Genomic DNA, 14,602 nt, shown 5'->3' with positions numbered 1-14,602 from the left:
TAGACTAATTGAATAAGTTACTGCTAAATTTTAAACATTTTGGTCCTAAGTATCAAGGGAGGTAGTGAACTCTATTCTGTTTCCAATAAATGCCAATAAAGAGTTCATATTTCATGTTTGTTAAAGTTTCTTATTTTAAAAAAGAACAAATCGTCTTGGGAATAAAGAGACTTGTTTAATCCTGCGCTTAACTCTCCCGCCCATTAGTTAGACTAAATTAAAATGGGACAAATGCTCATCACCCGTTTGATGCGGATTAGTGCGAATGCGATATAAATATTTATGTTTTGATAAAGTTACTACACCGAACGATTCATATTTCGTTCAGGTATGTCATTTTTATTTCGGTCTCTTATGTCACTTTTTGCTACGTGAAATTATGATTAAATTTAAGTATATTGAAAATAAATAAATAAATATTGTTTTGTTTTATATTGTGCGTTATGTGGAATATTTATAAAGTATAATAATTTTTAGTTCAGTAGCAGTATTATGTAAAAATTTAATTAAAAATGTCGGGTTAGTTGTAGTATGAGCAATCGTTTTATTACTTAAATTTCATATATTAATTATTATTATTTGGTTTTATATGTGTATAGATAAATGAAATAGGTATTATATTTTTGAGGAATGGATCACAGGGTTAAAGCCATGAGCAGGCAACGACATAGGTTACCTTGGTGGACACCTAGAGATTGTCGTTTTGAAAACCCTGAGCTTGAAGCACTTTACCAACAATACGTTTCTAAACTTCATCAATCATGCGTTACAAATGTAATCGCATTAATGGCAATCCTTACCCTTATCCTAGCCATCATTAGTGCAATATATAATCAAACTCTGACGATTAACAATGTTTACTACTTTTTTAATACTTTTATATTTATTATATTAATGATTTTTCTCAACACCAAGTACATGCATAAATCTTACTTACATTTGATTTGCTGCATTCTATTATGTTTTTTCATAATGTTTTCTCTAGTCTCATTTCCTATTGGAAATCCTTTTTATAAGATCTTACCTTTTACAAAATTTGAATCTCATCAGGTAATTGCCGAAGGTATTTGGCAAATCTCTTTTGTAACGTTCCTCACATATACAATGATGCCTTTAAAAACATCTATTGTTTTTTCTTTTGGGCTGGCATTGCCTATTATACATCTCACCATATCAGTAATATTTGCTCACACATTTCAAAAGTATACAATTCAACAGGTAAATATATTATAACATATTACTTATTTATTAAATAAATAAATAAATAAAAATGTCAAATTGATTATTAATTAATTGATTAAGAAATTATTTATTTGAATGTAAAATAATAAATCATATAAATTATTCATAAATGATACCTTAAAGTTTTTAACTTTTTAGTAACCTGTGATATATTTATTAACTACATATTTTTACTGTATTATTCTTTGTTTTATGGATATAAAATAAGTAATATCAGTACTTTAATTTTTAGCCTTTCAGTAATGTATCTGATAATTTTGAATTTTCTTAATACTATTTGATTTATTTAAGCTATAATAAATTATTGTGCTATTATTTAATTTATTTACACATATTTTTCAGACTATTTCAAATATTGTAGTTTTGACATGTATTAATATAATAGGATTAATATTACATATACTTATGGAACAAGCACAACGTCGTGTATTTTTGGATACGAGAAACTGTATTGCTGCAAGACTTGATATGGAAGATGAAAATGAAAAATTAGTAATTTTTACATATATTAAAATACTAAAAATACTTTTTTAACACTAAATATATTACATCTTCTTTTTATTTCCTTATTATATTAGTCCTGTTATAAATATTACATTTTTAAACTTTGATTATACAAATTAAAAATAATTAACATTTTTAATAAAATATAAATTATTGAGATATGAATTATGTAGACCTAACATATAACTGTTATTAAAAAAAATCAATAAAAATTATTAACTAGATAAAAAGTTATTTAAGTTGTCAGTGAATGCTGGGTTACCCTGTTTAATTGTATTTTTTATACTAAGTATAATAGTTAATTTAAATAAATTGATACTAGTTAACGCATTAAATTAACTATTTACTAAATAATAATCTTATTAAATTTTATTTTAGGAAAGATTGTTGTTGTCAGTACTTCCACAACATGTAGCTTTAGAAATGAAAAATGATATAATGTCCCCAGTAGAGGGTCAATTCCATAAAATTTACATACAACGCCATGACAATGTCAGTATTTTATTCGCAGACATAGTTGGTTTTACAGTTCTAGCATCACAGTGTTGTGCTCAACAATTAGTTAGGCTACTTAATGAACTATTTGGTAGATTTGATCAATTAGCTAATCATAATCATTGTTTACGTATAAGAATACTTGGAGATTGTTATTATTGTGTATCTGGATTACCTGAATCACGATCAGATCATGCTAAGTGTGCTGTAAATATGGGACTTGATATGATTGATGCTATTTCGTATGTATTGGTTTTTAAATTAAATAAATTATCTTTACACTATATGGGATCATCAGAATGTGCTATAGAGGCTTAGACCCTCAAAAATTTAGAGATATCTGTATTTTATAAAATAATATTAAGTCAGTATAAAAATAATTTCACCCAACGTGTATGTATATAATAATTAATGAATATATATATATATATGTATAATTTTAATTATTATTTTATAATTATTGAAAAATATATACATTCATTTGTTACTTTTTTCAGTCGAGTGGTTGAAGCTACTGATGTAGTCTTAAACATGAGAGTTGGAATTCATTCTGGACGAGTATTATGTGGAGTACTTGGTCTAAAAAAATGGCAGTATGATGTTTGGTCTAATGATGTAACATTAGCTAATAATATGGAAGCCGGTGGAGAACCAGGGTAATTTTATTTTCAAGTTTTCATATAAATGTTATAAAGCTAAAATTACTTTATTTAAATAAAAATATTTGAACTAATAATTCTTAAAATTCCATTACTTTTAGACGTGTTCATATTACACAAACAACATTAGATTGTTTAGATGGAGAATATGAAGTTGAACCAGGGCATGGTAGTACACGTAATAAATACTTAAGGGATAATAATGTAACAACTTACTTTATTGTTCCACCTTCTCGTAGGAGAAAAGTAATTAGTTAATGATATATTGTTTCAAAAATTTATAATTTTTTATTGTTTATTTATATATTTAGCCACTTATAATGAATCCACAAAGTAATTTTACTGCTAGAGAAGGTAAAAAAATAACATTTAAAAATGTTTCGAATGTTGTCATACAACTGCTTCACTCAATTAAATATTCAGTTGAAGCTCCTTTCAGTAATATTACAACACCAATGACTTCAGATACAAATATAGTGTCTTCATCAAAAGTAATAATTTACTCTTTAATTACATTTATAAATATAAATTTTTAATTTGCTATGTATAATTATATGAGAAATACAGGGTGTTCAGTAAGTCAGAAAACGGGTTTCTATTGTTCTCATTGTTACAAACAATGAGAACAATAGAAACCCGTTTCCTGACTTACTGAACACCCTGTATATTTTTTCTGATATGAATAAAAAAAACATTTAACAATGAAATGGATTTTAAAAAATTTTCAATTTTGTAAAAAGAGCTCAAATTATTTGCTAACTACTCTTATTGAAATAAATTTAAATTTATATATGACAGAATTATTTCTATTTTTGTTTAGGTGTATTATACAAGCAAATGTAAGATAAAAATAATTTTTTTATTCAAAATTATTTTTATAGATAACTTTTGTGTCGTTATAAAAATAATGTCTAAATTTAAATAATTTCAGCATAAAGTTACTGATAAGCTAAAAAGACCATTTAAGAAACGTCATTCTAGTGTTTACCACCAACCAACAAATAGAATAAATAAGTACTTAAATCAAGCTATTGAAGCACGTAGTATAGATAGAGAAAAAGAAGCTCAAGCTAATTTAGTAACATTATGTTTTAAAGATAGGCATAAGGAGACTTTGGTAATTAATTAATTTTATAAAAAAGTTATTTATTAATATCTAATTTTCTTTTTTACAGTATCAATTAGATGGTTCAAATATAGGATTTGCAAGCTCATTGGTTACCAATTTACTTATTGTTATTGTAATTGCTTGCCTACATGCTATCATACTACCAAGAACAGTTATTTTGTTACTTTTATTTTTGACTGCCTTTGTTTGGAATGCTGTAAGTATGATACTTGAAAATACATTTAGTAAAAATACATGTAGTATAAAAATAATTTAAAATATGTAAAAATTTATTTAATATTAGATTTTAAGTATATTGAGTAGAAATTATTACTATAAGATGTATGCTGTATTTTAAACTTAACTAATGTATTTTTGGATTTCTGTTAATTTAACTAATACTAAAAAAGAAATAAAAAAACGTCTTAAATATTATATGAGATATTTTACCATAGGATTGTTATTTAAATGAAATTTAGTTAATGGCTAAACATTTTTTTGTTATTTAGGTTGTTTTAATGGTTGTATTAGCCGTTCGCTTGAGATGGATTATGTGGGATATATCACAATGCTTTTTGTTACGTTTAGCAATAAATGTTTTTACAGTGTTACTTGTTTATATTGTTGCTCAAGTCAATGTGGTAATAAGATTTACATTACCATAATTTGTTTATATACATGATATTTTTTACTCCAAATATTAAAATGATTAAATCTTATAAGTAATTTTCATTCTATAGTAAATTTTGATACAAGTAGCTTAATTCTAAAACTAAGACTATCCAATTAATTAGCAAAATAACTCGTTATTTTCTTATAATATAATTTTAATATTAATAATCTTTTCTAAGAAATTAAAAAAAATATGTAAAGAATTTCATTGTGAATTAAATTTAGAGAAGTAATATTAAATTGAATTTATTTAAAAACCTTTAAATGATATTTTTTTAAAATTTAGTTTACTTGTCGAATGGATACTTCTTGCAATGGTTTAGTAAATGTATCATCTACTGAAGCTATGATACTTAGTGTATCAGATCACCGTGCTTGCCCTTTACCACAATATGTTGTTTTATCATGTTGTTTAGGATACTTATCTGTAGCTGTATTTTTGCGGCTTCCTATTTTAATCAAATGTTTTCTGGTCAGTGTCATGGCTCTCATGTATATTCTTTTTATTCAGTATACACATCGACATTTGTTTTCATGCTATGATATCACAATCAAGTAATTAATGCTAAATTATATTTTATATTTTGGTATTAATAATTGTAATTATAAATATTTTTCATAGAAATGCTGTTCCTTTACACATAACAAGTATTGTGTTTGTCATCATGTTTATGTTAGCTATTATTATTCATGGTAGGCAAGTGGAATGGACAACACGTTTAGATTTTCTATGGAAAATACAGGTTAGATTATAATGTAATAATGTATACAATTATATTATATGTAATTATTTATCATTGGAAGATAGGGTAGAATAATTGATTATCTTTGATGGTTAAATTTCTCCTAAAATAATTGAATAATTTTATTTTTAATTTTGGTTAGTATTATTCAATTTTTGTTTTTTAAGTGATTAAATACTTTTAGGTCCATCCCTCATTAGGGTAACATTTTTTTTAATAGCAACTTACATATTAACTTCCCCATGTAATAGAAAATGATTCAAGTAAGGAAATAACTAGTTAATAACAACTTTTGAAATAGTTGAAGTTAACAAAATTTAAAATGAAGACAACTGGAGACAAGGTGTGAGTTATATTATTTTTCATGAAAAATTTCTCTGCGAAGCTAATTACTACTCATCATAAATTTTTTATTGGCTTATTCCAATATTTAAAAAAAAAAAACTCATTTGAAATTTTGAAAAAAATAATTTTTTTTTTTCATTATTTTTTATTATTGAAAACAAGTTATAAAACATACTTTAAATAAAATTTAATAATGTAACAATTATTTAAAAAAAACTAGTGAAATGTTAATTGCATCAAAATTATAAAAGTTATCGATTAGATCTGTTTCACTCTTATATATACTAGTAATTTTATTTATTTTTGATTAGCCCACTGTACAATAGTATTAATTTAACTGTGTTTAATGATGGAAATTCCTTAAAATAATAATTATTAGAATTTTTACATATTATTTTTTAACTTAAAAAAAACTATAGATCAATAACAATTTTTTTTTTTTTTTTTGAAATACTTAAAAGAACTTCAAATACAAGTACAATTACTTTGTATAATTTTGTAAAAAATTTGGAATCATTCTCCTTTTATTAAAATAATTTTTTATTACTATTATTTTTACTATATTAATAATATAATTATTTAACAAACAAAAATGTAACAGGCTAAAGAAGAAAAGAAAGAAATGGAGTTATTACAAAATAGCAATAAAAGAATATTGTATAATTTGCTACCAGCACATGTAGCAGCTTATTTTTTAGAAAATCAATTTAAAAACAATATTGTAAGTATATATTTTTAAATAATATTATTCGTTAAAATTCTTGAATTATTTTTCCTATTTCAACTCATTAAAAAATAGTTGATTTATTATTTTAATATTAAATAAAGCAATGTATTAATATACTTTGTAATTGGTAAATTATCAGAGAATAACAATTTTGATTTATAGGATCAATTTATTCTATATAGATAGTATACTCCTATTTGAATGAAATTAAGTATTTCATAGAAATAAATTATTTGAAATTTTTTTTGTAAATGGTTTTTTTTTTAATAATTAATTTTAACTGTTTGATATTGTGTTAAAAGACTAGCTTTAAATTCATACTAGAATATTGTGTAATTAATAATATAATTTTATTTTGTTATAGAAATGGCTCAAATATTGTAGTGAAAACTTTATTTCACCAAAAAAATTGAATTTTAATTGTAATAAAGGCTAAATTTAACTTTATTTCAAATGCATTTTTCTTGTGATACATATTATTAATTTTTGTGATTTAATTAATTTTAATGTAGTTTTAAAACTATTTGAATACAAAAGTTGTATTCAACATAATTATACACAAAACAAATGTTTTCTTATTTAATAATAATATACTTTAAAAATTAAAATATTTATTTAACTAGGGTAAATTTTACCATTTTTAAATGATTACTAAGGCTGAGCTATTATAAAAAAATTATATTTTATAGATTTAATCAACTTATTATGTAGTAATAAAAAAAAAAATGATTTATTGCAAAATAATAATAAAAATCTTGAAAAATAATTTTTCATATTACTAATAAAATAAATATTTGTAATTGGGCCCTTTTTCCAATTTTTCATATTTTTTTTATTACTCTTTTATAGCATGGTATACACGACCTTTATCATCATAGTTACAATAAAGTTGGAGTTATGTTTGCATCAATTACAAATTATCACGAATTCTATATAGAGTTAGATGGAAATAATCAAGGTGTTGAATGTTTAAGATTGTTAAATGAAATCATTGCAGATTTTGATGAGGTGAATAAATTATTTTATAGTTTTATCTATTTTATATTTTACGTAAGAATAAAATAATTGTTTATTTGTATAATTATAGCTTTTAGAAGATAATAATTTCCAAGCTATTGATAAAATTAAAACAGTTGGATCAACTTATATGGCGGCTGTAGGATTAATGCCTGAACACAGTATTTCAGATAATGAAGCCATGTCAGCTGTTCATTATTTAACTGTTTTAATAGAATTTGTTTTTGCTATGAGGGAAAAACTTGTTTATATTAATGATAACTCTTATAATAATTTTATGCTTAGAGTGGGTATGTACTATTATAACTCTTATAAAAAATTTCATTTAGCAATGATTTAAATATATATTTAGGAATAAATATTGGACCTGTTGTTGCTGGAGTAATTGGAGCTCGAAAACCTCAGTATGACATTTGGGGAAACACAGTTAATGTGGCAAGTCGTATGGACTCAACTGGTCTTCCAAATCACACTCAAGTAATTATTACTGTTATGTATTTATAAATATAAAAAATATCCTAGAAATGAAATATTTATCAAAATTTAAATGACATTTATAAATATTTTGAAAGTGTATTATTATTATGTAAACTAATTATTATGTATACTAATTAGGTTCACTTTTAATTGAATCATTTATATATTTTTTAGCCCAAATAGTCTAGTACTATTTAATACTAATCAAAATTCAATTTAATTTGCTGTCTAAATCATCTATTTAGTATTCACACATTTTTTCAATAGTTATACAATAAATTTTAACATGAAAATTTAATTTTTTTATGGATTGTATATAGATGATAAATTTACTTTTTTAGGGAAAGTTGTTCATGTTTATTAAGTGATTAACATAGCTTATAATTTTGATTGTTAAAATATTTTTTGTAATTTATGTAATTAAAAAAATTGTAACTATATGATTTAATGTTATCTAGGTGACTGAGGAGGTGTACCAAATATTAAAAAATGAGTCATATGTTTTCCAATGTAGAGGAAATGTCAAAGTCAAAGGAAAGGGAGATATGACTACTTATTTTTTGACTGACAGAAAAAAAATTTCTAGTGTGAATTCAATTCAATCTACTTGTACCAGAAATGAATTGACTCGTAAATTTTTTTTTCCAAATATTCCTTAAATAATAATGATGCATAATGCTTATTTTTTTAGAAACTTTGTATGGTGGTGTACCTACTCCTTTGTGTTCATTAAATGTCCCACCTAGACCTTATAAAATGCTTAGACCAACTATGAATCGATTACGCCCATTAAACCATAATAAAGAAAGCATGCCACCAGAATGTCACTTATTACTTCCTACAGGTAATATTATTAATATTCATTAAGTATTCTACATTTAGTATAAAAATGGTGAAAGTGTCACAAAAATTAGTAACATTTTTAATACATTAATTTTTAATTAATTTTAATTAACATTTTAATGTTTTATAAGTTCTAGCACTTAAAACAACATTAATAATTTAGCAAATTAACTTAAATTGCTTTTTACATTAATAAATATATTACATTAAGTATCTGTAGGCTGCTATAAACATTTTTTTCAATTTTTATATCTGTTTAAAAACTTTATTTTTGTATACAAAAATTTTTCATACATAAATTATTGGCTTTCAATATTTTTGTAAATCAGGGTTAATTATAATAGTGTCTTTACTAAATAACAAAACTTTAAACAACTACTTAAAATATATTTGTTTAGAAGTACCCTTTTTAATAAAAATAACATATTTTCTCATAGTTAATTTTCATGTATAATAATAATAAAGAAAATGACTGTTGTCTAGTGTTATTTATCAATAATAAAAAATGGTAAATATTAAATAATGTTTGTATACAATTTAAAATTTTACTTATAAAAAATAAAATTTTATTAGCTTCGATGTGAAGCTGAGTAGGTATTGGTTTTACTATGATGTTTTCTTTTTGTCTGTTACCACTTTTTCTCAGTTCTCACCAAACCGATTTCTTTCAATGATACGTCAAAAGATCACAAATTGTATCTAGTCAAAGACATTACCCTCAAAAATTGAATCAAATTTCCTTCGTTCCCCGTAAATGGAGGAAACCTCCATAAAAATTACAAAATTTAAAAATCGCTAATTTTCGAAATGTTTTCAATTTTTTTTACTAAAAACTGCCATAACTTTTTCAAAAATGAACAAAACAATATAATTTATTTTTTTTATAAATGCTTGATGTATTTACCTATCATTTGGTATATTTTTTTATAAATTTAACCCTTTACCTGCCCACAGGGGGGGATTTAAAATGACAACTTTTTCACAAAAAGTTAACTTTTTCAACTTAACTTTTGAAAGTGTTCCGTAAAGTCTGACACTTTTATATATATCTTAAATTAAAGCTAATGTAATGTACTTTATTATGGAAAAAAAAATTTTGGACTTTATTTTGTCTTCACAGTAAAAATGCTACCAAATGCTATTTTTGTGTAAAAATTCTCAATTTTATTTTTTACATTTTTAACTTGCTATAATAATGCTATAACTTGGTGGCGTGCAAGGACACGAAAACTTGAGCACAAGGGTGCAACAACAAATAATAAAAACTATGGCGTACAACGGCCGAACAATTTACTATTCAAGCGAAGGTGCTTGCTACAGAATAGAATGACACATAAAACAAATTTACTGACTGACTTATGACAATGAACTGTACACGGATGAAAACTGACACAGAGGTCATCAATTTGCCGTGATGGGTGTACAAGAGGGTGAGTAAAGCAAGATGCTGGTGATCAGCGGCCCCACGAAATAATATAATCAATGATCTTTGTAACAACTGGTCAACTAGATCCTTCTAAAGACATTCTGTAACATACAATTTATATCCCTTTTTCATTCGACATACTTTATCTTAATTAGGATATAAATAAAGAAATAGCAGATCATGTAGCTTTAGGAATAATCCACCAATTTTTTTAAATTAAACACTATATAAAGATTTGCATCGAAGCGTTTTTTACAATAGTGATTTTAATCAATGTCAGATATCATTATACTTGATCCAACTATGCCACATCACCACTGTGCCGCGACCCCCAGTGCTAGATTTTATTAATTATAAGCTATTTATTTCTTTTAAACTGTAGTAAAACATTGTTCTTTTTCACATAACTCAACGAACACATAATTATATGATTCCATCCTGTTAATTCTTATGTTATGTACTTACAATAAGCTTACCAATTTAAATGTATTTTATAATGATGATAATATTGTAATACAATTAGTATGTAACTTGTAGTTATTCTTGATTTAATGTTTTTATTATTTTTACTGTAATTTAATTGTCATATATTTTATATATTTCTGTACTATTTCCATTCTGGGCATTTGTAAAAAAAAAAAAAATAAACACCATTTCAACATAGTAAGTTTTACTTATTTTTTTAGGCAGCAGTAACAGCAATAGTTTTGGTAAAAAGAGTAACAATATATATAACTATCAACATATTTCACCAGTTATGTTATCTCCTAAGTTACCACAACACAAAGGACTCACAAAAGTTTTTCCTCCATCAACTGCTCAATATTCTCCGTGGAAGCCATCATCAACTCTTAGGTATTTTATTTAAGTATTTCATTGTTGAACAAATTGATTTAAATATTAAAAAATTTAATTGATTTTTTTTCATATTAAAGCAATGAAAATAAATGGCAACAAAATATAAAGCCTTACTTGAAACCTCTACCAAAGCCCCCATCAAGTAGTAATATTAGTAATCATGGAACAAACACATTACTTGCTTCTAAAAATAAATTACGGGATTATAGTCAATCTAACACCAATGGTGCTATTCAATGTTCTTCATTAAGCTCTCTAAATCGATCTCTTACATCTAGCTCATCATCAGATGAAAGCTATAGCCGTACAACTACTGACGCTTCTCCTTCACCATCACCACCACCTACATCAGTTCCTACACCAAGCAAATGGCTTTTTTCATCTGACATTAATTTAGATTTATCAGAGCCTGAAAATGATTGCAATAATAGTTTAAATGGAGTTGAAAATATCAAATTTAATAGCTTTACCAATAATAAAACAAGTAGAAGTCAATCATTTAATGATAATAGTAGCTGTAAACATAGCAAAGACTCCTCATTGAATAAAAAAGATGAAACTACTAATACTGATCAACAACTAGCAGAAATAAACTCTAATAGTACAAAATTATCAAAAAAGAATGCAAGTTGTCAAAATGAAATTTTAGATACAATATCTGTAGATGCTGACAATAATCAGTCTGATTTTACTAATAAAATCCAGAGAATTCTTGCTGATCAGCCATGTCAAAATATTAAAAACATGAGCAATACTAGTGATTTAGATTCAACTATTACTGAGTAAGTTTTAAAAATTAAAGAAATAAACATAATTGGAACTAGATATTTTAAATAGACTGGGTTTCTTATAATTTTACCTATTCAATGACCTGATCAGAATTTTTTCATAAGAGTAAGTTTGTATAAAATAGATTTTTACCACCCCGTTCTAATTCATTGGCACAATTTTGAAGGGAGTTATATAATCGGCAATTAATTTTGATTATTAAAATGAATATTCAAATTGTATTTTAATATAAAATTTTTTATTAATAATTACATTAAAAACATTTAATGAATACATTTAGCATAGGCTTACTAACCTGAACCATGGCCCAGTAAATCCAGGCTTTAGTTCTGCTTTGGTAATAATTTTAAATATTTAGTTTAATGCAAGCTATAATTTAGAGAAAAACAAGAAGATAATTATCAAGTGATTATTGATATCTCCAATGAAATTGAGCAATCAGATAATCTTTTGAGTGAAGATTTATTAAAATCCAAACTATTTGAAAAAAAAGAAAGAGAAATTATGGAAGAAGTTAAACGACAAGTAATTCACTGAAAAAAATTTTTTTAATGAAAAATTCTTGTATTTTAGATACAACAAATATATTATTAATAATTAAAATTATGTTTTTGTTTGTATACATATGAAATTAAATAAAAATGTTACAGGAAGCCGAAGTTAGGAGAATGTTAGAGGAAAGTGCTTGTCAATTAGGAATTTCAGAGTCTGAATGGAGCGATGAAGAAGAAGCTTCTGAACCACTTTTAGATAAAGACAGTACAGGATATACAACTGATGATCCAGCATTAGAAAATATTTCTATTATGAATGACACGGGTCTAACAGATGCAGAAGGTAATTTGTATAATTTTGTTTTTTATGATTGTAGTAATATGAATGACCTTAAATTTATTAAATCTAACTATATCAAACATTTTCCTTATCAAATAAAAAAATTATTGTCAAATGCAAATAACCCTCTCTCAAAAATTATACAAAATTTGCATTTGAGCATAGTTTCTCTTTTTTTTTTTGTTCAAGTTAACTTTCAAAAATTTTAAATTCAGCTTATTAAGTTCAGTGAATTTATATTGAATAAAGGTGCTCTGAGTGATGTCAATTCTATGTTCGAGGGAATTGTTGACTTTAGTAGACATCATCGTAGTGGTTATAGAGGAGATGATGAAGATGATCACACTAGTATATCATCAAGAGCCTCTAGTAGGAATTTCGAGTCAGAAGGCTGTTTTTTCCAAGATAATGATGGTATTGCATATTACTCACAATATCCTCATAATGCTCACAACTGTAAAAGGTTTGCTATTTTAATTTAAATTTTTTTATCTATGTTACTTATTTATTTTAATTTATATTTTAAAACTATTGACAGGTATAATGGATTACCATTTAATTCTCTTGGGCATGAGCGACAAAGTATGGATTCTAATATTTTAACAGAACCAGAACTGTTGAACATAATGTCTGTGTCAGAATTATCAGATGGATATTCAGATAACTACAATAAACCCACAGGTGCTAATGATACTGATAGCGATGTGTAGATGACACTTATTGTAAAACTATTAATATTAATTATTTATTTAATGTTTTTATTTTATATAATATTTTTAAAAATATAAAAAAGATTTATACTTAAAAGGAAATAAAATAATAATACATCACAAAAAATTAAAATAAAATAATTTTATTGTTTAACAGTAATCTAATATACAATAGTAACTTTCAATGAACAATGATAAAGAAAATTACATATAACTTTATTTGACATTGATTTGATTCAATAATTACATTAAAAATAAAAGTATAATTAAGTCTTAGTATACGGTCTCTTATATATCATTCAAAATATAAAAAAACTTATAGATAACATATTCAATAACTTATTATAAATGTGGAGATTGATTGACAGCTTACTGTACTATGCTAGACACAAATGCTTCAATGGAAATAGTTAATTAAAATTAACAACTTGCCAATTATTAGTGTTACCATTAATGCTCAGTTTTGAAATAGTAATATTGTTGTAAACTATTCTTATTATTTTTAATTATTATTTTCTAAAAGGATTCCATATTTTTTTTCTTAATAATGAATTCCTCGGACTGACATCATTTACTGAGTTTGATTTATTATTTATTAAGTTCTTAGAATTTAATAAATTTTGTTTGTTCGTATACTGAAAATTTTTAATTTGATAGTTTTTATTTTTGAAGTAAATTGTTGATGATAATGTATATCAATGGTTAAGAGTACAAATATATTATAAGTAATTATAAAATTGTTCATAATTTTTGAAATTTTATATTGGTATCATGATATTAATGTTATAAGCATGCACATAAAACATACTAACATTATTTGGACTTGCCTGAGAATATTTTAGGAGTATAGAAAAATTTATTTAACTTATAACTTGTGTGGCTGGAGTAGATGAGAGTAGGCACACTATCACCCTATTACCCAAAGTTTACACTTATGCAGGAATATTGTTTAAGTATTGGAGCATTAATTGTTCCTAGGTTTGAATGGAAATTGAAGTAAACACAAACCTAAGGTTAATATTAATTTTATAAAACTATACTCCCTAACTGAATTTTATTAATATATTTCTTACTCCTAATGATGATAATTCATTAAAAAACTATGATAAATATATTTTTACCCTACACCATTAATATATAAATAACATTTAAT

The 14,602-nt window shown here is 24.4% G+C and overlaps 2 protein-coding genes across 3 annotated transcripts in view; one reads left to right on the top strand and one right to left on the bottom strand.

The window, feature by feature from the left end:
- Window positions 1-305: 305 nt before the first annotated feature.
- Window positions 306-13,604, top strand: LOC126898505 (Ca(2+)/calmodulin-responsive adenylate cyclase-like). 2 transcript variants are annotated; one of them, XM_050672584.1, is made up of 25 exons: window positions 306-519; window positions 600-1,218; window positions 1,585-1,734; window positions 2,125-2,483; window positions 2,739-2,897; window positions 3,002-3,146; window positions 3,212-3,391; window positions 3,832-4,017; window positions 4,076-4,225; window positions 4,518-4,649; window positions 4,967-5,235; window positions 5,303-5,423; window positions 6,370-6,489; window positions 7,345-7,503; window positions 7,583-7,802; window positions 7,865-7,989; window positions 8,448-8,619; window positions 8,681-8,833; window positions 10,945-11,113; window positions 11,194-11,898; window positions 12,286-12,430; window positions 12,556-12,742; window positions 12,989-13,202; window positions 13,278-13,321; window positions 13,379-13,604. In XM_050672584.1, exons 2-25 carry the CDS (start codon window positions 631-633, stop codon window positions 13,447-13,449), a joined length of 4,923 nt encoding a protein of 1,640 aa, XP_050528541.1. In that variant the 5' UTR covers window positions 306-519; window positions 600-630; the 3' UTR covers window positions 13,450-13,604. The 2 variants fall into 2 exon arrangements, with proteins under 2 accessions (XP_050528541.1, XP_050528540.1); XM_050672583.1 differs by having other exon boundaries at window positions 307-519; window positions 13,278-13,604.
- LOC126898508 (rhophilin-2-B) overlaps window positions 13,576-14,602 on the bottom strand; it is a 30,890-nt gene continuing 29,863 nt past the window's right edge. Inside the window, exon 13 of the mRNA XM_050672589.1 lies at window positions 13,576-14,084. Within this exon, the coding sequence (XP_050528546.1) occupies window positions 13,959-14,084 (126 nt within the window). The 3' untranslated portion in view covers window positions 13,576-13,958. The remainder of the gene's footprint in view (window positions 14,085-14,602) is intronic.

This window comes from Daktulosphaira vitifoliae, unplaced genomic scaffold (assembly GCF_025091365.1).
Source record: "Daktulosphaira vitifoliae isolate Bord-2020 unplaced genomic scaffold, ASM2509136v1 Scaffold_2, whole genome shotgun sequence".
Classification (NCBI taxonomy): domain Eukaryota; kingdom Metazoa; phylum Arthropoda; class Insecta; order Hemiptera; family Phylloxeridae; genus Daktulosphaira; species Daktulosphaira vitifoliae.
This window is presented reverse-complemented; position numbering and strand designations above follow the sequence as displayed.